Source organism: Ascaphus truei, chromosome 13 (genome assembly GCF_040206685.1).
Source record: "Ascaphus truei isolate aAscTru1 chromosome 13, aAscTru1.hap1, whole genome shotgun sequence".
Lineage (NCBI taxonomy): Eukaryota > Metazoa > Chordata > Amphibia > Anura > Ascaphidae > Ascaphus > Ascaphus truei.
In genome coordinates this window covers 36,576,856-36,602,889 of record NC_134495.1, presented here as the reverse complement: position 1 = coordinate 36,602,889, position 26,034 = coordinate 36,576,856, and the positions used below count along the sequence as shown (strand labels likewise).

The 26,034-nt window shown below is 47.6% G+C and overlaps 2 protein-coding genes across 2 annotated transcripts in view; both read left to right on the top strand.

The window, feature by feature from the left end:
* Window positions 1-3,212: 3,212 nt before the first annotated feature.
* Window positions 3,213-13,963, top strand: C13H14orf93 (chromosome 13 C14orf93 homolog). Its single transcript, XM_075569099.1, has 7 exons — window positions 3,213-3,321; window positions 7,203-8,398; window positions 11,175-11,516; window positions 12,218-12,279; window positions 12,381-12,484; window positions 12,758-12,870; window positions 13,144-13,963. The coding sequence occupies exons 2-7, from the start codon at window positions 7,856-7,858 to the stop codon at window positions 13,552-13,554; spliced, it is 1,575 nt and encodes a 524-aa protein (XP_075425214.1). The 5' UTR covers window positions 3,213-3,321; window positions 7,203-7,855; the 3' UTR covers window positions 13,555-13,963.
* A 5,948-nt stretch (window positions 13,964-19,911) lies between these two features.
* HAUS4 (HAUS augmin like complex subunit 4) overlaps window positions 19,912-26,034 on the top strand; it is an 8,857-nt gene continuing 2,734 nt past the window's right edge. Inside the window, exons 1-6 of the mRNA XM_075569100.1 lie at window positions 19,912-20,098; window positions 24,082-24,555; window positions 24,771-24,910; window positions 25,266-25,397; window positions 25,482-25,622; window positions 25,759-25,855. Of these exons, the coding sequence (XP_075425215.1) occupies window positions 24,522-24,555; window positions 24,771-24,910; window positions 25,266-25,397; window positions 25,482-25,622; window positions 25,759-25,855 (544 nt within the window). The 5' untranslated portion in view covers window positions 19,912-20,098; window positions 24,082-24,521. The remainder of the gene's footprint in view (window positions 20,099-24,081; window positions 24,556-24,770; window positions 24,911-25,265; window positions 25,398-25,481; window positions 25,623-25,758; window positions 25,856-26,034) is intronic.

The following is a 26,034-nucleotide window of genomic DNA, read 5'->3' as shown; positions in this document are numbered from 1 at the left end:
TCACTGCCCCCGCACAGTTACCTCACTGCCCCGCGCACAGTTACCTCACTGCCCCGCACAGTTACCTCACTGCCCCGCACAGTTACCTCACTGCCCCGCACAGTTACCTCACTGCCCCCGCACAGTTACCTCACTGCCCCCGCACAGTTACCTCACTGCCCCGCGCAGTTACCTCACTGCCCCGCGCAGTTACCTCACTGCCCCGCCCAGTTACCTCACTGCCCCGCACAGTTACCTCACTGCCCCTCGCAGTTACCTCACTGCCCCGCGCAGTTACCTCACTGCCCCGCCCAGTTACCTCACTGCCCCTCGCAGTTACCTCACTGCCCCCGCACAGTTACCTCACTGCCCCGCACAGTTACCTCACTGCCCCGCACAGTTACCTCACTGCCCCGCACAGTTACCTCACTGCCCCGCACAGTTACCTCACTGCCCCGCGCACAGTTACCTCACTGCCCCGCGCACAGTTACCTCACTGCCCCCGCACAGTTACCTCACTGCCCCGCACAGTTACCTCACTGCCCCGCACAGTTACCTCACTGCCCCGCACAGTTACCTCACTGCCCCGCGCACAGTTACCTCACTGCCCCCGCACAGTTACCTCACTGCCCCGCACAGTTACCTCACTGCCCCGCACAGTTACCTCACTGCCCCGCACAGTTACCTCACTGCCCCCGCACAGTTACCTCACTGCCCCGCACAGTTACCTCACTGCCCCGCACAGTTACCTCACTGCCCCGCACAGTTACCTCACTGCCCCGCGCAGTTACCTCACTGCCCCCGCACAGTTACCTCACTGCCCCGCACAGTTACCTCACTGCCCCGCACAGTTACCTCACTGCCCCGCACAGTTACCTCACTGCCCCGCACAGTTACCTCACTGCCCCGCGCAGTTACCTCACTGCCCCGCGCACAGTTACCTCACTGCCCCGCGCAGTTACCTCACTGCCCCCCGCACAGTTACCTCACTGCCCCGCCCAGTTACCTCACTGCCCCGCACAGTTACCTCACTGCCCCGCACAGTTACCTCACTGCCCCGCACAGTTACCTCACTGCCCCTGCACCATCCCAGAGACTGATTCCTGCTCCCCCGGGTGAAACTGATTCCTGGTTAGTTTAAAAGTGAAACGCTGTCAGTTATAACACCCTCCCCTTTCTGTTACTGGTGCTGACTGTGTGTGTATTCCGGGTACTGTGCCCTCCAGATTAAACCCTCGTTCAATCGCCCTATTGTCGTGACTGAGTGTGAGCACACAGGGGTGTGTGTAACTTGTGACCTACTGTATATGGTGATATTTGCTCAGACGCTGCCCCCTGGTGAGCTCAGGCTGGGGTTGTTACTGTATGTGCCGTGTGATTCAGTAACTTGCTGGGTGCTCGCTGGGAGCTCTGGAAATGTCTAGGTTAAGTGGAGATCCCAGCGCCCCCAGAGACCGCCAGGGTAATGGAGGTTGGGTTTGGATCATTGTGATCTGGGTCCCAGGCATAGGAGTGTGGCTCTTGGGGTGGGGTCTCTAGTCGTTGTGGGTGGTAGCTACCCTCCTAACAAAGACGGGTTAGGATTCCCAGGGTGTAGTCGGGGTTAGTGTTCCCAGGATTGGGTGGTGGGTATCCCGGGTATAGGAGCGTAGCTCTTGTAGTGGGCCCTCTAATGGTTCTGTGGGGTGATGCTACCATCCTGGCAAAGTGAGGCTAGGGATAGCAGGGGATGTTGTTGGGCACCGTTTGGCCCGAGCGAGATACCTCGCAGTCAGTAGGACTGAGGCACGTGCCCAGCGGGTGGAGTCTGGATAGACTCAGTATACGGGTGACCCCGCGGTTTTAGGTATCGGCATGATTAGACCCCTCCGTGACGGCCGTCCGTCACAGACATTAACCCATCCTGTGCCGGAGAGGGACACATTGAGGTGCCGTGACCAAGCGGGCGGCACTGAAAGGGTTAACGCACCCCCACCCTGCCGGCGAGGACAGCCCAGCGCGCCCTGATCTCATTGGCTGAAACTCGAAACCTTTACCTCGTTGGGGACAGAACGGGGTCACTGGGCCCGTCTTAATACTCGCCTCCGTACCGAAGCCTTCCGGGCGTCCAGAGTACTCACACCTGCCAGAACACCCTGCTGTCTCCCTACTTAGCGCTGAAGATTGTCAGCTCTGCGGGGCAGGGACATATTTATTCCAAAACTGTTGAGTAGACTATGTTTTTGGTCTTCCATCGGGCGCAAACACACGCACATTTTTCCCAGTTCCCACTATGGAGCGTGCAACATAAAGTTAATTAATGTGCAAAACATGGCTTTTCTACATTGAGTCCAGATACTGTACTTACAATCCTACCTAGTTTGGTTAAAATCAGCGCAGTTTTGAAAGGCTCACTCCACTATCTTCATTCAAAATGGCGTACAATTGTATCCGAAACCTAGACGGGAACCATCACGTAAAACTTGGTAACGATATCTTAAGAGGTGTCCAAATTCATAGCGTATCAGTGCAGTTTTGAAAGATTCACTCCGCCATCTTGATTCAAAATGGCGTCCAATTGTATCCGACAAATAGACAAAACCCCGCTCCTTGATTTCAGGAACCATCATGCAAAACTTGGTTACTCTATCTTAATTGGAGTCCCAATGTATAGCGAATCAGTGCAGTTCTCAAAGGTTCACTCTCCCATCTTGATTCAAAATGGCGTCCAATTGTATCCGCAACAGATACAAACCCGCTTCTTGATCTCAGGAACCATCATGCAAAACTTGGTTACGATATCTTAATTGGTGTCCCAATGTATAGCGAATTAGTGCAGTCCTGAAAGGTTCACTTCGCCATCTTGATTGAAAATGGCGTCCGATTGTATCCGAAACAAAATAGAAAACTTGGTTACGATATCTTAAGAGGTGTCCCAATGCATAGCAAATAGACACACAACTTTCCAAAACATATAGTAGATACTATACTATACAATCAAACAATTGGTCACCAGCTTTATATAAATACAATGATATATATATCATTGTTTCCTCGGCCAGCTGATCTCTGCGTGCAGTGAAAGGGTTAAGGTCGCCTCCGAAGCTCCAGTATCCCCGGCTCACGGAGGAATTAAGAGTACACGTATGTGCCGCCGGCTGTGCCCACGCACGCCTGTCTATGGCAGGGCTGGGGTTAATCCCCGCAGGAATCCCCTTAAGGGCCCCCCGTGTACGCAGGGAACTCCCGCCCCCCCCTGCACCCTGCCTACCAATCAGGGTCCGGGAGAGGCGTGTGCCAGCCGTGCACCCGGCTGTGCACACACAGCTCCAAGAATACAAAGGGGGACATGCTGACCTTCACGTATCCTTTTATATATACCTGCCACGGGGGGAGGCATTCATCCCCCCCACCCACCCCAAAACCCTGCTGGGGTTCACACTGTCTCCTCTCCTCCTCTGGGGCATTTTCACTCTCTCGGTCTCTGGAGGTATATTCAATGTCTGCCCTTCCCCCTCTCCCCCTACTGGTATATCTCTCTCCCTTTCTCTGTCTCTTCCTATTAGGGCTCTCTTTTCTACAACTACCTGATCGTGAAGGGGTTAATCGTGGTGCTGGTGGGGGGGGGGTGGGGGGTGTCTCTGGCAGGGAAGGGGTTAATTGTTGCGCTGTGGGTTTCTCTGGCGGGGAAGAGGTTAATCATAGCTCTGCGGGTCTCTGGCAGGGAAGGGGTTAATCATTGCTCTGTGGGTCTCTGGCAGGGAAGGGGTTAATCATTGCTCTGCGGGTCTCTGGCTGGGAAGGGGTTAATCATTGCTCTGCGGGTCTCTGGCTGGGAAGGGGTTAATCATTGCTCTGCAGGTCTCTGGCTGGGAAGGGGTTAATCATTGCTCTGCGGGTCTCTGGCATGCAAGGGGTTAATCATTGCTCTGGGTCTCTGGCAGGGAAGGGGTTAATCATTGCTCTGCGGATCTCTGGCTGGAAGGGGTTAATCATTGCTCTGCGGGTCTCTGGCAGGGAAGGGATATATATGGTGTATGTATATGTAGTTGGGGTATATATACATACACACACACAGTTGGGCTGTATAGAGGGAGAAAACATATATATATTGGTGGCCTGTATATATATATATATATGTAGTTGGGGGCTGGGGGGGGGGTTGTGTGTAATATATCTTCCAGCTTTACAGGCAAAGCCAGTATAACCAGTCTCACAGAGATGACACCCAAAAGATACAAACACCTGTCTGTGAGTAGGTTGTACTGGCTCTGCACTTCATTAACCCAGGCTGTGCTGCATCGCTGTGTTTTGGGGCAGGCTTGTGCTTATAGGGGTCTGTGTTACAATGGATAACAATCAAAGAGCGCCTGTGTGCTCCTTTGCATGTCATTACCCAGAATTCCTTGACTGCAGTGGACGCGCTGTATGCCAAGAGATAATGGGGAATAGCAGGACTGCATACCTGTCTGAGATCTGAATGTGCTCACAACTGGTATTTTTGTTTGCTGTATGAGAGATATATATATATATATATATATATATATATATATATATATATTGCAGAATAAATGAGTTCTTCAGTATTAGGTGATACCTTTTTTATTTGGACTAACAATTTATGTCATAGGACACGCTTTCGAGAGTTCTCCTCTCTTCCTCAGGTCGGCAATACTGATATACACAGGAATCTATGGCTGAAACAGAGTTTGGAAAGCAGAAAAAAATCAGAGATTTAGAGATTTAGATAAGGTGGGGTGAGAAAAGGATGTTTGAAGAAGGTGACAAGTAACAGCAAGGAAAGGGGATCTGCAACCCCGCCTTTCACCATTATCACCCAGCACACAGTGTTTTCACTGCAGCAAGTGATTCTGGGAAATGACATGCAAATGAGCACACAGTGCCACCTTTTGCTTCAAAACCATTTAACATGGTCCCCTATAAGCTTAAGCTTGCTGCATTTCACAACTTTGAGCACAGCCAGGGTTAAGATGCATAGCCAGTAAACCCACCCACAGACAGACTGTTTCGACCTTAATGGGTCTCCTCAGTGTGGGGTTGGTTATACTGGTTTTACAAAATGAAGCTTAAGCAGGTTTCACCACACTTAGTTACGTTATGGTGGGTAAAAAAAGTGACAAAAACCCTCCATAGTAAAATGTGTGTGTGTGTGTGTGTGTGTGTGTGTGTGTGTGTGTGTGTGTGTGTGTATGTATATATATATTATATATATATATAATTAAAAAATAAATAGATGATACCGTTCTGTGGCTAACGAAATGCTTTTATTTGTGCGAGCTTTCGAGATTCTGTTAGCCACAGAACGGTATCATCTATTTATTTTTTGATTATTGAAGCTCGGCTAACACGGTACTGATACCTCTACATATGTGTGTGTGTGTGTGTGTGTGTGTGTGTGTGTGTGTGTGTGTGTGTGTGTATATATATATATGTGTGTGTATATATGTGTATGTGTGTGTATATATATTTATATATATGTATGTGTATATATATATGTATGTATGTGTATATATATGTGTATGTGTATATATGTGTGTGTGTGTGTGTGTGTGTGTGTGTGTGTGTGTGTGTGTGTGTGTGTGTGTGTATGGGATATATAGGTGGGTGTATGTAGGGGACATATCGGTGGGTGTATATAGGGGATATATAGGTGTGTGTGTGTAGTTGGGGGGGTATGTATAGGCTATATAAGTGGGTTGTGTGTGCGTGTATCTGTGTAGTTGAGGTGTATATAAATATATAGTGGGGTCGAGCCTTGCGCAGATCTCTAACAGCCCGTTGGTCACAGTACCCCCTGACACCGCCCTTCCCTTCTTCCCTTTTTGATGGACCGCTACGCTCAGCCAATCGGAACCTTTGCGCCGTCCGCCAATCAGCGGGGATGGTAGGCTTGGCTTCGCGTGCGCGCTGGGTACACGATCCTCTGTATGCTGCGCGTACACTGTGGTCACGTGAGGCGCTGGCGTGGTTGTATACAGGCCACGCCCCGCCTCCGCTGGCGTCAGTAAGCGGCGCGGGAACGCTTGAGCGGGAATGTGAGGAGAGATGTCTGAGGGAATCAGGCGTAGACATGAAAAAACACGGCGTGTGCTTCCACACTGGCTCCTCCAACATGGCGTTCACACTGCCACCTCCAAAAGGGCGTCCATGGAGACAGGAACAATAATAATAAGAGATGCTTAAATACACATCTATTCTGAGAGACCGTCTGGGAGAGACTGTGTAGTTACACAATTTGTGTGCATCACATTGTGAGGAAGCTCCCATGAGAGACCTCTGAAATACATAGGGGTACATTTCATGAGGGATATAGATGTTCAGAGAGGGACACATTATGAGACACAAAAATCTGGAAGGAGTGGCATGTTGTGACCCCAAGGAAAGGCTGAAATGTTGAATATTGTTCAGAGACAATGTATATTGGCCATTTTGCCAGATAGCAGAATTGGTATGGCATTATTCACCATTCTCTCTGGGTAGAGAGAATGTGTGTTTTCCGTGTTAAGTGTATAGATAAAATAAATATTTCTGAGAGCATGATACCAGATTTAGCCAGTCCCGGTGGGATACCGACCGATGGCAGAAGTCACTCCTGATGCAGCAGATATGAGGCGGTCCGCCTCGCCCCGCCTGTTGGCACTATTCTACTCGGGCTCCACCAGCAGCATGGAAATGGGCAGAAATGCTCCCACTGCTGGTGTCAGCGAGTTTGCGTATATGTGTGTAAACGGAGAGGGGTAGAAGAATGCGGCGTATACTTCTCCCTCGATGGAGAACTTGTACCTACCAGCAACCAAGGCTCAAAACAACAAGGATATAGTGTCCTTGCAATACAGGGAAAGCAGTAGTTCATGTAACACCTTATCTTCATTCTGCATTGCAGGTCTCTAGTACAGAAGAGGATAAGGAAATAGAGGTAGACAGGAGTGCATTAGACAGGTCAATATAATAAGAGCACTCTATGGGGGTTGAAGGGGAGAGACAACTCTGGAGAAGCCTACATAATGCCTCAACCCCACATGATGTCTTTATCAAACGGAGACAATCTGGAAAGAAATTTAATAAAACTACATTTAGTACAACAGACAGAAAATCCTTGTGGTAGGTAGTAAAATAAATTTACAGATGGCGAAAGAGACGCTTAAGACTGAGAGACATCTCATGGGAGAAAGATGGAATGGTAGAATCTGCAATATTGTTATTTCCTTAACATTCCATCACAGACACCAAAAGACTAAAATTAGCCTTCATCATACTCCACAAATTCTTCCACAACGACCCTCTAAAGCAAGAAGAATTCAGTAGGAATATACAATCAACGAATGGTATAGTTCTATACAAGAGTGCTGGAATACAGAGTTGAGCATTTGGCATTGACATAAGGCATTTCTGGGAGTTCAAATCATAAGGTATTGGTACTTAGTTGGGAGCAGGACTGCCAGCGTTTTTAAACGGACCGCAACCCTGGAAAAGACTACACAGAAAATAATCTGTCCATTAGCAAACTGTGAAAGGTGAATATCCCCAGAAAATATCACCAAGACCCAAAAAGGTATACGTTTAAAGAAAGAAAAAAAGGTCAATGTAGGTCACATTGGAAGAGGTCTTACAAGTAGGGTTGAAGCACAAAAGCAGAACTTTGCATACTTTAGGTGTGATCTTTTACAAAGAATAATGAGGAATGTCTGGTATTGGAGGGTAGATAGCTTGGGAAAATTGATACTGAATATTTATCTTGGTGCAAATTTGTTATGCTATAGCAACTAGTACCCTTGAATGTATATCTCAAAACTTGTTTATTAATGATAAAGTCAAGTCTGAAATATTTGATGAAGACTTGTAGACCTTATTGATTGAACAGTTTTTCAGAAAAAAAATGTCATTTAGTGCCACCATCCTGTTCTCCCCTCCACCGGGGCAAAATGAAGGCAAATGTGGGTGCAAGAGTGAAACCACCCAAGAAGGACCACCACTTGCTGAAGGAGTTACCCCAATCACTGTTTCTGGTCAAGGAGTAGCAGTACAAGGGTGTGAACAGCTTCTGCACCTTATCTACCAGCGGGTGGAGAAGGCGGTGGGGCTGGCAGAATCCGCACTGGGTGTAGCCAAGGCTAACAGCAACCTCCTGAACCATCTTCAGGAGGAGGTGAGTGGGCTAAGAAAGATGATCGAGAAACCGGAGAGAGCCAAAACTCCAACATACACTAATGTTGTGTGCAAAACTTCAGAAGACGAAGAGGTGGATGAAATCGGAGGAGTACAAGTCGTAATAGAGGAGCTGAGGCAGTTGGGTGCAGCATCTGCATCTTTAGTTCCTGGGCTTCATCCACCCCTTATGGACAGGACTTCTAGGGAAGGGTGCTTGCATGCATGCCCTCCTAGCGAGGCAACCCCGATCCACAGCCCCATGCATGTACCGGTGAGTGCAGGCATGCGTGTTTATATATTTAATACAACAATATTGGGCATGTACTGTATTACAAAATCATAATATAACCCTGTGTGTGGTGTTATCCTTAGGCCACGTAAGAGTAGTAGTGCATAGTTTATCTTGCTGCAGCTTATCATTTTTAAAATGCCATAAATTCCGTCCATGAAGAGCTTGTATTCTAACATTACCAGGTCATATGGGAACTGGTCTCTCCGGTCCTGCGCTATGACTGCCAGACTCTGATGGAGGACACAGACTGTCTGGGGATGTAGATAACACTCCCTCTGAGACGTTGGTTTTAGTGATACTGAAGATTAGCCACCAGCGTTATGCCTGCTCTGAATATAAACAAGAGTCTATTATTTCCAGCTTTTCTAATGTAACATTTTTCCAGAAATCTGTCTTATGTGAAACATAGGTTTGATGATGCGTATAAAAATCACAAAAATGTATTTATTAAAAAAATTGTAGCTAAGACAAAGCACAATAGGAAAAAGATCTAAAAAAAACACTGTACAGTGTGTAGCATCAGTAATATCACCTGAGATATCAGGAATACATGATGCAACCTAGTAATGGAAACATGTCAATAGAGGTCTCTCACAGTTATCCCAAATGATCCTTAGGCTGCGCTTATAGTGCCGGCTACGCTACCGTCGCGTCAAAACAAATGCATTGTCGGAAGCGGTTAAAGTGCATGCGACAGCGACGGAGCAACAGTGCTACCAAAAATCTGGTAGTCACTGATATTTGATTTTTTTCGGCGACGGTCTGCCATTGCTTCCAATCAGGAGCTTCTCCGTGCCTCTGCCCTCCCCCTTTTGTGACATCACTGGCCTTGTAGCCAGCGACATCGCCTAAACTTAAAATATAACTTTCGCAATGGCGACGGGTGACGTCATCGGACGCGTCGTCGTGGCCGGCACTATAAGCGCGGCCTTAATGAGAGACTGTTACATGTGATAACAAACATGCACAAACAGATAGAAAGAGGTCATGACGACCCTGCTCGTAAGAGCTTACACTATAGGGAATGAGGGGCAATATTGAAACAAGAAGGCAAGGTGGTTGCTCATAGGATAAGATGTGACTCAGGTTGAAATATGGCCCAGTCTGACAGCTGAAGCCATTAAGGTTTGGGGGGTGGGGGGTGGATATTACATTGGGTGGAGATTGGTCTAGCCACGCAGCTGGTCTCAATGGGGTTGGAGGAGGAAGGGAGTTGGATGTGGGGAAAGTAGTATGCCAACTCCTGGTCTGGTGGTGTGGTTGAGGAAGAGAACATAGGAGAGTGCAGCAGGAGTGGTGGTGTGTGTGTGGGGGGGGGGGGGAGATGGCATACTACGAGATTGGAGTGATCAGCAGTGCGTGGTGAGAAGGAGACTTTGAGGCAGGTTGTGGGACGTGAGAGGATTGGTTGACATGTTTCCACAGAGTAGGAGTAGTAGTGACTGAGGAGAGGAAGAGAGAGTAGGAGACGGTTTTTATCAGATCCCCATTAATCAGACCATATCAATGAGCATGATATCACTCAGATCACAAAAATGCATATATGTTTCTTATGAGTGGTGTCAGGCGACACAAACAATTGGGAAAAAGGGGAACGTGAAATAGGTAGAAGATATCACGGAAGTATCAGTCCACTTTCCAAATAGTGGCTCCAGATTTAATTTTAACACCATGCGGGCTCCAGCGCCCGCCCGGGCCTCCATCATGAACAGGGGAGTCTGCCCGCTCTGACAGCCCAATGTACGTTTCACTGTCAGGGGGCCTGGCTCTACCGAAGTGCCTGTCAACAATATATACAGTACACATATATAGGTGTGTCACCTGACACCTCAAAGGATACATGTATGCATTTTAGTGATCGGAGTGATATCATGTTTATTGATATGGTCTGATCCTTTTTCAGTACCCAGGTACGCAGTCTCTTATTAAGGATACTTAGGTATACCTGGTGAGACCTCTATTGACATGTTTTAATTTGTATAATCGCATCATGTATTTCTGCTACGTATATCTCAGGGGATATTACTGCCGCTATGCACCTTACAGTGTTTTCTATTCTATTTTTAATACATTTTTGTACACATCAAGTGAGCCTTTGTGTGGGGATTTCTTAACTCGTTTCTTCTGCGGGTTTAATATGTGTTTTTCTTTTGTTAGATCATTTATATCTCTGTGGGTACACCTTTTTTGGGGGGGTTTCGATGTCATGAATCATCTTTACATAATTGTTATTTAGGCAGTGCAGTCCTTCAACGTTTCTATAAGCATAGGTTTGAATTGCCAACACACTACCCACTCATCGCCTTGGCCCTTTTTTCCTCAGGCTCATGGCATGGTTGTGTGTACATAATGCATCTTGGCACAGTGTCTGCATGCACAGTCTTTGCCTTACTTCATTCCAGTGGGAGACCCCGTCTGCAACTTTTAATAGGGACAGCTTCTGTTAGCAGCAATACTGGCAGGTGGACCAACTTTGTGCCATCTGTCATTTGTACGCTCAAAGCCTGACAGTGTCTGCATTTCCCTCTCGCGAGGCGTCCCTTTGCATATTAACTCCATCCCTTCCGCGCTGTACCAGATTTTTTGATCATAAATTGGGACATTTATTCTGCTACGTGACGGCTACAGCGCACACACGCGTGGAACAACTCTTTATCACATAATTAAAAGACAATTGGTTTGGTTGAATTCAAAGGGCAATGTGTAGAAATAAGATTTTTTTTCCCCTCAATCACTAAAGCTTCTGCTCTTACAGATCATTGATGATTATTTAAGCCCCGAGTGCCCTGTCCCGAGGATTCTGGCCCCCAACTTTGTGAAGCAGCTGGCGGTCTCCCGCCCTCATGGAGATACGGTGGAAATTCTGAGTGAGTCGGCTCCTCCGCTTTTGAAGAACACACATACCCATCTCCTGATACAGAAAGATGGCTCGCTCAGTCCCGGTGGGATGCTTATGGCAGAAGCCACTCCTGGTGCAGCAGAGATGAGGCTGTCCGCCTCGCCACCGCCGCTGGCACTATTCTACACAGGCTCCACCAGCCAGCAGCATGGAAATGGGCAGAAATGCTCCCGCCGGAAACGGGACCTGGTGTTGTCAGTGAGTGAGCGCACGTGTGTTAACGTGGGAGGGATGGAAGAATGTGGCATGGAGAACTTGTACCCACCAGCAATAAAGGGTCAAAGCAACAAGGATATAGTGCCATTGCGATACAAGGGAAAGCAGTTGTTCATGTGACACCTTGTCTTCGTTCTGCATTGCAGGTCTCTGTAGTAGAGAAGGGGATAACAAAATTAAGTAGATGCGAGTGCATTAGATAGGTCACGAGACGTTTTTAGGGTCATGTGTTAATATAAAAGAACTACAGATTCTTTGGGGATTATTTATGAAACGGCGATGGTGCCGATCAGGGCAGTATCGCATAGGAACTCCCATTTAAGTCAATGGGAGTTTCCATTTGATAGTGCCTGATGCTATCACAGTTTAACGAATAACGCTCTACAAGCCACAATGCACCTTTTTTTCATGCTAGGTCTCAGATTTGTGATAAAAACAAAGGCGTTTCAGCTAATTTATTTGCTGCATATTATTAACACAACTTTCCTTCGTTCTGGTGCAAACAGACACAAAGCAAAAGTGATGAAAATAGCTTAATTTCAATGTCCCCCGTCACTCACAAAGTCACACAAGCGCTAACAGCAAGTTGTGAGATTTCTATAGCCATTGTGAAGAAGTCTTTTATTCCAAGCATGTGTCGTAGTGACAGCTCATTTTGTAATTCTCTGCTTCTCTGTCCCCAGAAACTGGTGCATAACCTTCACAACCACATCTCCAATAACAAGCGTTTCAACGGCTCCGAGAGGTGAGATAGACAAGCGTATGACAGGCGTCTCGCAGCCCTCATCCTGCTCTTCACCTTCATGTGCCTGACTCTCAACCCTCTCTGTGTCTCTCTCATTACAGTATCAAGTCGTCCTGGAATATTTCAGTTTTACGGTTTCTGGTGGAGAAGCTGAAACAAGAGCTGGTGTCCAACATTCAGCATTACACTGACAAGGAGCTGAAAGGTGAGGTCGAGAGACCCGTTTACAGCTCACACTAGCCCCATGTGGTGCACATTAGCATTCATATAGTCTATCCGATTCCAGGACCCTGAAATACCGTCACAGATTAAGTTACTCTGAGCATTGCTTTTTCCTACATATAAAGGGACACAAGGTTTTGTTACTTTTGTACTGTATAATACAGTATGTTGTTGGCCAGGAGTACTTAGTCATTTGTAATGCAGTGTGTTGTGCCTGTCGGTATTGTATAACGCATCATGTCGTTGTGTGGCACAGGTGCCTGTGTCGCTTACTTCCTGACCAAAAGGAGAGAATATCGGAATTCCATGAATCCCTTCAAGAGTCTGAGAGAGAAGGAGGAGAAGAAGCTAAGAAGCCGAAGATACAGGGTGAGGGACGCTCAGGGGGGACAGTTTACACCAACATGTGACTGTCTCCTGGTTATGGAGCGTCACTGTGTGTTTCTGTCTTCTGGTAACTTTGTCTCTGTATTTTGTGACAGCGTGTGATCACATACGTCTGATTCTCCTAGTGACAATGTCTCTCTGTGATGTTATGTCACTGCTTGTCTGTGTGTCTTTCCATGACACGGTGTCACCCCATGCCTGTCTCTTTCTGTAACACTGTCATCCCATGTCTGTCTCACTGTATATCTTCCACAGCTCTTCGCCAACCGCTCGTGGGGTGTGCAGCAATTCCCAGTGGAGGAGCAGACTCTGTGGGAGGGGGTGACAGAAGAGCTCATGTCAGACGAGGAGGACAGCCTGTCAGAGCCCGGGGTCTGGGTTGCCCGCCCGCCACGTTTCCGCGCCCCTGAGCTGTCACGGCTCTGTTACCGCATTGACTCACACTCCAAACACGGCAACAAAGCCAACCGCATTTACGGGGCCCTCTCCGACCGACTGCCCTCTGCAGAGACACGAATTCTACCTCAACACCTCTACAATACGGACTGGGAGAGAGAGGACGACGACGACGAGGAGGGGGAGCTGGACGGGGTAGAGAGGGGAAGCAAGGCTTACTGCCCTGATCTGAACTCCTTCATAGAGATCAAGGTGGAGAAAGATGAGTGAGAGTGAAGATGGTGAGAGAAAACGAGAGAGGGGCAGGAAGGGGAGAAAGAGGAAAGGATAGGCAAAGAGTCAAAAAGCAAGCGTGTAATGAGAGAAGGGAGATTAAGTGAACGAAGAGAGAGAGGATGCAGGGTGCAAGATAGGAAGGTTGGACAATGTGAAAGTGGAAGAACACTGAGATTAAAGATTTGGTAAAGTTTTGATATGACGGGACAGAGCCCAGAGGGGTAACTGTGTGAAAGCGGATACAGAGCCATGTTATACTGTATGTACACAGATTACGTGAACGAGACACGGAGGAAAGAGACCCCAACGACGTGGTCTGTGTTTCCATGGGTCCAACTATGTGTTCATGCAGTGACTATCTGCACAGCTGTCATATACAAAATAAATTATTTTAACGTCCTGATTACTGCGGGCAGGGGTATTATCTGGTATACATGTGGGTATTATCGCCCAGCATGTAAACTACTGACTGGTATCCACTTTGGGATCACGCTCAGTACTTGCTCTATCAAGGGGGGGGCTTGGGTCGCCATGGCCAAGGGTCCAGCAGCTCTCAGAACCAGCTCCTTCAGAATGAAAAGCAGCAGTTGTGGAGAAACACTGACCTCTTGGGGAAACAACTTGCGTACTGAGGGTGGTCTAGGACATTTGGTCGCGGACGTTTCGCCACTAAGGTAAGTCACTAATTTTAGCCTTTACCCTAAACCCCGCCTAATACTAACCTGCTCCCTACCCTAAAAAACCTTTACCCTAAGCCCTATGGCTGCAACTAAATGTCCCATTCCTTACTGAGGGTGGGCTACAGAACCCCTACTTTCACTGACCCTCCAGCTGTACTGGTTTGAAGCATGCTGTATTGGCCTACATTCAGTGTAGCTGCTTGTACCGGTATCCTTGTGACAATGGGCCGGTCAGAATCTGCGGCGACGCCGATAGGTTGTCAGCGTGGCCTATCACTATCGCCGTGTGGGGGGGATGCTGTGCCTGCCGTCTCTCTGCCTGCGGTCCCTGTCCCTCTGCCACTACATCTCCCATCATGCCCCACTACCTGCCATGTCTGCAGCCTGGACTTACAGTAAGGCTGCGCTTATAGTCCTGGCTACAGCGACGGCGTGCAGCCGCAAAGCAACTCAATGTAGTCTGTAGCGACCGCCCATAGTGTGACGTTACAGCGACCACAATTGCTGTAGTCAAAAGATTTTGAGATGTACAGAGACAGCCGCACCACGTGACTGGCAGCAGCCAATCACATAGCCCCTTGCTGCCAGAGACATCGCACACCAGAGAGCAACTTCGCTATAGCGACGTGTGATGTCACGGATCGCCATCGCTGTAGCCAGTACTATAAGCGTAGCCTAAGGGGAAGAGGCTGTTTATTTGTAAATGTTTTAGGCGTGTTGGGGGTTCTTATAAGGGGTGTCAGGGGTCTTATGAGGGAAATTGGTGGCGCTATGCGGGATGGGGGTGTACATGAAGGGTATTGTGGAGTGATGGATGCATGCGTACCTATTTTAACCTGGGAAATGTTGGAGGGTGTGCTTACATTCCCCACACCTACCACCGTGCCCCACTCCAGGACTACATGTCCCACCATGCCCCACTGGAAAGAACAGGGCACTGCGGATTTTAGAATGCAAATTTATTGCCAATAGATGTGATGTTTCGGCCTTACATTGCCTTTATCAAGAGCAAAATGGCATTTTTCTCTTGATAAAGGCCATGTGAGCCCGAACGTCACGTTGAATCTATTGGCAATAAATGTGCATTCTAAAATCTGCAGTGCCCTCTTCTTAACACCCTTTCCAGTGATCAGGATTCTCTGTGTGGTAATCCAATGAACCAGGAGCACCGGTATTTGTATTTATATGTAACCCTGTTCCCCCCACTCAATCTAATATAGGGCCTCTCTGTGGGAAACTCACTCTGGTTACATGGCTTAGTGTGGTGCATACCTGCTGGTAACAAGGGGCCCTGGGTCTCCTGCATGGTGGTATAGGGGAATAACAGGACAGGCTTCTGGGGTCTTGCCCAAATTGTACTCACAGGTGCAGTGCCTCCATCTCGTGCAGCCCCCAGGTGTATGGGGAGAAGTCTCTGCAGAAGAATCTCTTCCCCTCCTCCTAATAGACTTCACTCTCAGGCAGGAGGTTTATAAAACACAGGATTCTTTATTTGGTATTTCTGTTTTCAGCAGCCACCGATTGATAGCAGTTGTTAGAGTATCCACCCTCAGGATGTCCCTGGATCCACTCCCAGCCAAAGGGCACCGAGAGTGGTCCTTGCTCTTCCCGTATCCCCTTGTGGGATAAGAGGTATTGGTTTCCCACCACTCCCCTAAGGGAGGGCCTAAAACTGCCAGAGCCCTGACAGCTTAGTTGGGTAAACCTCGCCTCTCTCACGGTAGAGTCAGACTGGCTAAATCAGGAAGTACAATGCATTAAGTACAGATCCAGTAAGCACCACCCCTGTGCCTCTAATGGGACACAAGGCCTGATGACACTACCTTCTCTGACTCACTACACTGCATGTGTGGGGAAAACCCATGATTACTCCTGGCTAACCTACCCTTACTAGGCTTTACTGCCAGGACGAGGACAGAATAATAGCCCAAAACCTATCAGGGCTACATATATATTGAATGTGTATCTTCTATATATATAGATGAGTGAGAGTGAAGATGGTGAGAGAAAACGAGAGAGGGGCAGGAAGGGGAGAAAGAGGAAAGGATAGGCAAAGAGTCAAAAAGCAAGCGTGTAATGAGAGAAGGGAGATTAAGTGAATGAAGAGAGAGAGGATGCAGGGTGCAAGATAGGAAGGTTGGACAATGTGAAAGTGGAAGAACACTGAGATTAAAGATTTGGTAAAGTTTTGATATGACGGGACAGAGCCCAGAGGGGCAACTGTGTGAAAGCGGATACAGAGCCATGTTATACTGTATGTACACAGATTACGTGAACGAGACACGGAGGAAAGAGACCCCAACGACGTGGTCTGTGTTTCCATGGGTCCAACTATGTGTTCATGCAGTGACTATCTGCACAGCTGTCATATACAAAATAAATTATTTTAACGTCCTGATTACTGCGGGCAGGGGTATTATCTGGTATACATGTGGGTATTATCGCCCAGCATGTAAACTACTGACTGGTATCCACTTTGGGATCACGCTCAGTACTTGCTCTATCAAGGGGGGGGCTTGGGTCGCCATGGCCAAGGGTCCAGCAGCTCTCAGAACCAGCTCCTTCAGAATGAAAAGCAGCAGTTGTGGAGAAACAATATATATATATATGGAAAAGGAAAATGATCTGCTGCGCTCACTCGGGCATGTGGGTATGTGACGTGGGAGAATAAAGGATGATAATATTATATTGTGATGAAAATGCTAGTTAGGTGACCACAATGACAAACTACACAAACCACAAACACAGACTGATAGAACAAACAGACCGGGGAATACAAAACAGGAACAATAAAGATAAAAATAAAAAATAGATATAAAGAATGCCCCACAGCTATCCCAAAAGCAGATGGAGCCGGAATCAGTGCTGTAGGGACGCCGCTGCCAGTCTTCAGAAACTCCACTTTCTTCTTCACACTACAACAAAAGAAAACAGCGCGGCTCCCAAAGCGTAATTCTGTATGTAATTTTAATATTGGCCCAATACCCAGATTACGGCCACTCACAATATTGAAATAAAAACAAGCAAGGATCTCAATAATCCAGGAACTTCACCCGTTACTCCGCCACGAACACCGGGTCCACGTGTGGTGATACCGCTGAACCTCCGCCACGGAGCCAGGAGTGTGCGTCCACACTGGTTCACTTCCTGGTTGAAGTCTCGCGATATCAGTCCCGGGGGTGTTGAGCTTTCAGCATACAGTGCACCATATCCAAATGGTCATAGGAATATACAGGTGGGTATCTTCAGTACTGGCAGTGTACTGGGAGTATAGTTTGTGAGTCCACAATGGTTGAGAGAATCCTCAGCTTTGCCCTACGCGTTTCGTCACAACATGCGATTTCCTCAGGGGATAGATGTGCAGTCACCGGTGTATTTCCTAAATAGCCCAATACTTGATTGATTAATTAATTAATTGGGATGTTTACACACCCGTGCTGCAACACTAGAATAGTAATTCGAATAATTGTACACCTGCTTAAAGGGAAGGGATTAGAGATGACACTCAAAAAATAAATAAAAAATGAAAATGAATAAAAGAAATATATATATATATATATATATATATATATATATATATATAAAAAGAAAATAATATATATGTGAATAAAAACAAACACACTAGGTCTACCAATCAAGAGAGGAAAGATGTAACAATAATTACATATCTTAGTTAACTAATGTACCATAAATTACCCTTGGACATAATTTATATATTATAATACATGAATAATCATATATATGATCAAAGGATATAGTTGACATTGAATATACTAGATGAATAAGATTTCCGATGGCCTTTAGTATATAACCTTTAGTATATAAACACTGGCATTAAACAATATTCCCAGAGTAAATATAACTTCATTTCATCCAACTATATAAATTCAAATACAACTCTAGACATACCATACCACACAAATATCATTTGATAAATTCCAGTCCCTGTATATTAGAGAGAACATATAAATATTCGTTAAAAAGTTTGTTAAAAACATTCAATAAAAGTGATCTTTTACATTAAAAATATATATATGTACTTAAAAAACCATAACATCTATATTAGTATTAAACACAAGATATAACATATATAATATACACTAAATATTAAATAATACGTGCATAAAACTTCTAAAATCTATAAATTTCCATAAAGTGCATTGGATGTCGAGGCCAACAAACAGGCACAGCAGAGTCTCCCACAAGCACTCACAACACAGCCCCCCCCAAAAAAGGAGCACAGAGTTATACAAGTGTGCTTGTGTCTATGTGTTCGTTGAATCCCCTGGGGGACAAGGTGTCCAATGTATAGATCCAAAAGGTCTCCCTAAGGCACAACCTGCTGAATCTATCATCCCAATTAATTAATCAATCAAGTATTGGGTTATTTAGGAAATACACCGGTGACTGCACATCTATCCCCTGAGGAAATCGCATGTTGTGACGAAACGCGTAGGGCAAAGCTGAGGATTCTCTCAACCATTGTGGACTCACAAACTATACTCCCAGTACACTGCCAGTACTGAAGATACCCACCTGTATATTCCTATGATCATTTGGATATGGTGCACTGTATGCTGAAAGCTCAACACCCCCGGGACTGATATCGCGAAACTTCAACCAGGAAGTGAACCAGTGTGGACGCACACTCCTGGCTCCGTGGCGGAGGTTCAGCGGTATCACCACACCTGGACCCGGTGTTCGTGACGGAGTAACGGGTGAAGTTCCTGGATTATTGAGATCCGTGCTTGTTTTTATTTCAATATTGTGAGTGGCCGTAATCTGGGTATTGGGCCAATATTAAAATTATATACAGAATTACGCTATGGGAGCCGCGCTGTTTTCTTTTGTCGTAATATATAATTTATTTGTGTGCAGCAGTTCCCCTATCCACCATGCCCCACTCCAGGACTAAATATCCCACCTCCCACATCATGCCCCACTCCAGAACTACATCTCCCAACATGCCCCTCTCCAGAACTACATCTCCCAACATGCCCAATCCAGAACTACACCTCCTATAATGCCCCACTCCAGGACTACAGGTCCCACCATGCCCCACTCCAGGACTAAATATCCATCATACCCCACTCCAGGACTACATCTCCCAACATGCCCCTCTCCAGGACTACATCTCCCAACATGCCCCTCTCCAGGACTACATCTCCCAACATGCCCAATCCAGGACTACACCTCCCACCATGACTACATCTCCCATCATGCCGCACTCCACGACTACACAAAAAAACATACTGGATCCAAACGTAAATCAAATAAAAATGAAGGATTTATGTTTTGCTTTTGGTCTCACCAAGTTTCTTCTTTAATGTGTCAACAAAAAGCAGCAATGCAGAAAATATCAGCACACATAGGGAGAGGAAAGTGAGCAAACACACACTGTCATATGTGCACAATACAACAACGCTTCTAATCCTGACACAGGATAATAGCAGCTCTCTAGCTGAATTATATTACACAGGGTGAGTGCTATATATATATATATATATATATATAAATATAAATAAATACAGGATGAGTGCACTGCTAGTTAATTCTATTTTTTACTCCAGGACACACCTCCCAGCATGCCCCAGTCCAGGACACACCTCCCAGCATGCCCCAGTCCAGGACACACCTCCCAGCATGCCCCAGTCCAGGACACACCTCCCAGCATGCCCCAGTCCAGGACACACCTCCCAGCATGCCCCAGTCCAGGACACACCTCCCAATGTGCTTTTCCCGGCTGGTTTTAGCCTTCCTGACTACATTACCCAGCATGCTTCACGTCGGGGTGTCATATGTAAGTGACCATGTGACCACATTCAAACATTTCCCGGGTCAGTGACAGTCGGCAGCAGGTAATGTGATGTATATACTGAGTATGACACACGCACGTACACGGTGATGCACACATATACTGTAACACACGCACGTACACTGCGCATGTTGCACACGTACGTTATAGTATGTATTGCACGTGATGTGCACACAAGTTATAGTATATACTGCGCGTGATATGTGCGCACACGTTATAGTATATACTGCGCGTGATATGTGCGCACACGTTATAGTATATACTGCGCGTGATATGTGCGCACACGTTATAGTATATACTGCGCGTGATATGTGCGCACACGTTATAGTATATACTGCGCGTGATATGTGCGCACACGTTATAGTATATACTGCGCGTGATATGTGCGCACACGTTATAGTATATACTGCGCGTGATATGTGCGCACACGTTATAGTATATACTGCGCGTGATATGTGCGCACACGTTATAGTATATACTGCGCGTGATATGTGCGCACACGTTATAGTATATACTGCGCGTGATATGTGCGCACACGTTATAGTATATACTGCGCGTGATATGTGCGCACACGTTATAGTATATACTGCGCGTGATATGTGCGCACACGTTATAGTATATACTGCGCGTGATATGTGCGCACACGTTATAGTATATACTGCGCGTGATATGTGCGCACACGTTATAGTATATACTGCGCGTGATATGTGCGCACACGTTATAGTATATACTGCGCGTGATATGTGCGCACACGTTATAGTATATACTGCGCGTGATATGTGCGCACACGTTATAGTATATACTGCGCGTGATATGTGCGCACACGTTATAGTATATACTGCGCGTGATATGTGCGCACACGTTATAGTATATACTGCGCGTGATATGTGCGCACACGTTATAGTATATACTGCGCGTGATATGTGCGCACACGTTATAGTATATACTGCGCGTGATATGTGCGCACACGTTATAGTATATACTGCGCGTGATATGTGCGCACACGTTATAGTATATACTGCGCGTGATATGTGCGCACACGTTATAGTATATACTGCGCGTGATATGTGCGCACACGTTATAGTATATACTGCGCGTGATATGTGCGCACACGTTATAGTATATACTGCGCGTGATATGTGCGCACACGTTATAGTATATACTGCGCGTGATATGTGCGCACACGTTATAGTATATACTGCGCGTGATATGTGCGCACACGTTATAGTATATACTGCGCGTGATATGTGCGCACACGTTATAGTATATACTGCGCGTGATATGTGCGCACACGTTATAGTATATACTGCGCGTGATATGTGCGCACACGTTATAGTATATACTGCGCGTGATATGTGCGCACACGTTATAGTATATACTGCGCGTGATATGTGCGCACACGTTATAGTATATACTGCGCGTGATATGTGCGCACACGTTATAGTATATACTGCGCGTGATATGTGCGCACACGTTATAGTATATACTGCGCGTGATATGTGCGCACACGTTATAGTATATACTGCGCGTGATATGTGCGCACACGTTATAGTATATACTGCGCGTGATATGTGCGCACACGTTATAGTATATACTGCGCGTGATATGTGCGCACACGTTATAGTATATACTGCGCGTGATATGTGCGCACACGTTATAGTATATACTGCGCGTGATATGTGCGCACACGTTATAGTGTATATACTGCGCGTGATATGTGCGCACACGTTATAGTGTATATACTGCGCGTGATATGTGCGCACACGTTATAGTGTATATACTGCGCGTGATATGTGCGCACACGTTATAGTGTATATACTGCGCGTGATATGTGCGCACACGTTATAGTGTATATACTGCGCGTGATATGTGCGCACACGTTATAGTGTATATACTGCGCGTGATATGTGCGCACACGTTATAGTATATACTGCGCGTGATATGTGCGCACACGTTATAGTATATACTGCGCGTGATATGTGCGCACACGTTATAGTATGTACTGCGCGTGATATGTGCGCACACGTTATAGTATGTACTGCGCGTGATATGTGCGCACACGTTATAGTATGTACTGCGCGTGATATGTGCGCACACGTTATAGTATGTACTGCGCGTGATATGTGCGCACACGTTATAGTATGTACTGCGCGTGATATGTGCGCACACGTTATAGTATGTACTGCGCGTGATATGTGCGCACACGTTATAGTATGTACTGCTCGTGATATGTGCGCACACGTTATAGTATGTACTGCGCGTGATATGTGCGCACACGTTATAGTATGTACTGCGCGTGATATGTGCGCACACGTTATAGTATGTACTGCGCGTGATATGTGCGCACACGTTATAGTATGTACTGCGCGTGATATGTGCGCACACGTTATAGTATGTACTGCGCGTGATATGTGCGCACACGTTATAGTATGTACTGCGCGTGATATGTGCGCACACGTTATAGTATGTACTGCGCGTGATATGTGCGCACACGTTATAGTATGTACTGCGCGTGATATGTGCGCACACGTTATAGTATGTACTGCGCGTGATATGTGCGCACACGTTATAGTATATACTGCGCGTGATATGTGCGCACACGTTATAGTGTATATACTGCGCGTGATATGTGCGCACACGTTATAGTGTATATACTGCGCGTGATATGTGCGCACACGTTATAGTGTATATACTGCGCGTGATATGTGCGCACACGTTATAGTGTATATACTGCGCGTGATATGTGCGCACACGTTATAGTGTATATACTGCGCGTGATATGTGCGCACACGTTATAGTGTATATACTGCGCGTGATATGTGCGCACACGTTATAGTATGTACTGCGCGTGATATGTGCGCACACGTTATAGTATGTACTGCGCGTGATATGTGCGCACACGTTATAGTATGTACTGCGCGTGATATGTGCGCACACGTTATAGTATGTACTGCGCGTGATATGTGCGCACACGTTATAGTATGTACTGCGCGTGATATGTGCGCACACGTTATAGTATGTACTGCGCGTGATATGTGCGCACACGTTATAGTATGTATGCGCGTGATATGTGCGCACACGTTATAGTATGTACTGCGCGTGATATGTGCGCACACGTTATAGTATATACTGCGCGTGATATGTGCGCACACGTTATAGTATATACTGCGCGTGATATGTGCGCACACGTTATAGTGTATATACTGCGCGTGATATGTGCACACTCACTATAATATATACTGTGTGTGGCACGCACACACATGAACTGCGTGTTACACGCGCACACATGTTATAGTATATACTGCGTGTGACACACGCACACGTTACAGTATATACTGCGTGTGACACACGCACACACATTACAGTATATACTGCGTGTGACACACGCACACACGTTATAGTATATACTGCTTGTGACACACACACACGTTAGTATATACTGCGTGTGACACACGCGCACACGTGTTATAGTATATACTGCGCGTGACACACGCACACGTTACAGTATATACTGCGTGTGAGACACGCACACGTTACAGTATATACTGCGTGTGACACACGCACACACATTACAGTATATACTGCGTGTGACACACGCACACACGTTATAGTATATACTGCGTGTAACACGCGCACACGTTAGTATATACTGCGTGTGACACACGCGCACACGTTAGTATATACTGCGTGTGACACGCACACACGTTATAGTATGTACTGCGTGTGACACGCACACACGTTATAGTATGTACTGCGTGTGACACGCACACACGTTTTAGTATATACTGCGTGTGACACGCCAACACGTTATAGTGTATACTGCGTGTGACACGCCAACACTTTATAGTATATTCTGCGCGTGACGCGCGCACACGTTATAGTATAAACTGCATAACACGCATATATTCACGCACGTTATAGTATATATCTATACTGTGTGTGACACATTATAGTATATACTGCGCGTGACGCGCACACACGTTATGATATATATATACTGCACGTGACCTAATTTAACTCCCCCAGGTCATGTAAACGCAGGTTTAGCGTAGCGTACCCTACATCATATCTGAGCCTGACGTGTTCCTGCGACCGTGAAGAGGAAGCCGGACAGATCCCACAGCGTCACGGACAGATCCCACGGCGTCACGGACAGATCCCACGGCGTCACGGACAGATCCCACGGCGTCACGGACAGATCCCACGGCGTCACGGACAGATCCCACGGCGTCACGGACAGATCCCACGGCGTCACGGACAGATCCCACGGCGTCACGGACAGATCCCACGGCGTCACGGACAGATCCCACGGCGTCACGGACAGATCCCACGGCGTCACGGACAGATCCCACGGCGTCACGGACAGATCCCACGGCGTCACGGACAGATCCCACGGCGTCACGGACAGATCCCACGGCGTCACGGACAGATCCCACGGCGTCACGGACAGATCCCACGGCGTCACGATGACCAGTGATGCGTCACAAACACTGCAGTATGGTGAGACGGCGCTTAACCCCTTCCCTGCCACAGAGACCGGCCGTGCTGAGCTTAACCCCTTCCCTGCCAGAGAGAGACCGGCAGAGCCGCGCTTAACCCCCTTCCCTGCCACAGAGACCGGCTGTGCTGCACTTAACCCCTTCCCTGCCAGAGAGAGACCGGCAGAGCCGCGCTTAACCCCCTTCCCCGCAGTGACCCCCTCTCTCTCTGCGCAGTGAGCAGTCAGCTCCCGTCGCTGCGGTTGGAGGAGAGCGATCTGCAGCAGAACCCGCAGTTCAGCAAACTCCTGGTAGAAGTGTGCCAGCACGTGGATCCCAGCGGGGGCAGCGCCAGCCTGAGCCGAGAGCTGGAGGAGGTACTCCCCCCCCCCCCCCCCCAACCCCACCCACCCCGCGCGTGCCATGCGCGGTCCTCCGCGTTAACAATGTCATGAGGGAGCGGCTCAGTGAGTAAAGACACTGGCGCTGAGTTTGAATCAGGGGAACCTGGTTCAATTCCCGGTGTCGGCTCCTTGTGACCTTGGGCAAGTCACCTTATCTCCCTGTGCCTCAGGCACCAAAAACATAGATTGTAAGCTCTACGGGGCAGGGACTTGTGCCTGCAAAATGTCTCTGTAAAGCGCTACGTACAATTAGCAGCGCTATACAAGAACATGCTATTATTATATTATTATTATGATCCGCAGCATCACAGATCTCCTCCCACCCCAGGCCCGTCGGGAGCTCCGGCTGCAGAGGAAGGTGTGGCTGAGGTCCGAGGTCATTCACAGGCTGGTGCAAGAGATGCTGCTGGACCTTCATGTCAGGAAGCAGGAGGGGACGCTGAGCGAGGAGGAGAGTAAGGTGCGGCGCTCTCTTCCCTGCCCCCGGGTTACAGCGGGCGTGTCTGTGAGCAATTGCTCTCCCCTGCTGACCTCTCTCTCCCAGTTTCAGGCCGTGCTGCAGCGGTGCGTGTCTGTGAGCGATTGCTCCTGCCTGCTGACCTCACAAGGCGCCTCCCCCTTTTACCCGATGTCGCTCCTCGGGCTGGAGAAGCAGAATCTGCTGGAATTACTGCCCCCGGAGATGGTAAGATTGCTGAAAGCTCCCCCGACCTTCATTAACCCCCACCACTCTCCTTGCCCCCTCACCCCCCTCAACCCCCCCACAACTACTTGCCCCCTCACCCCCCCCCCCCCCACCTCTCCTTGCCCCTCTCTGGCAGGACGTCCTGTGGATGAGGGGGCGGCTGCAGAAACAGCTGGAAGACGCGCTGAGGAAGAAATGTTTTACTTTTCTGTCCTTCCATCAGCCTGAGACAGGTTAGTGTGTGTGTGCCAGCCAAGTCGGTGTGGGTGTGTGTGTGTGCCAGGTCGGTGTATCACGTATGTACGCCATGGCAGCGGCAGCGTGTGGGCCAGGTCGGTGGGTGTGTTGCGTGTGTGGGGGCCGGGTGAGTGTGTCACGCGCACGTGTGGGGCCGGGTGGGTGTGTCGAGCAC

What these genes read in the sequence shown, in the direction of transcription:
- C13H14orf93 (XM_075569099.1), top strand. Translation starts at nt 7,856, where the DNA reads ATGTCATTTAGTGCCACCATCCTGTTCTCCCCTCCACCGGGGCAAAAT. An exon ending in ACAGCCCCATGCATGTACCG is followed by an intron (nt 8,399 to 11,174) that starts GTGAGTGCAGGC and finishes CTGCTCTTACAG; the next exon opens with ATCATTGATGATTATTTAAG. An exon ending in CGTTTCAACGGCTCCGAGAG is followed by an intron (nt 12,280 to 12,380) that starts GTGAGATAGACA and finishes CTCTCATTACAG; the next exon opens with TATCAAGTCGTCCTGGAATA.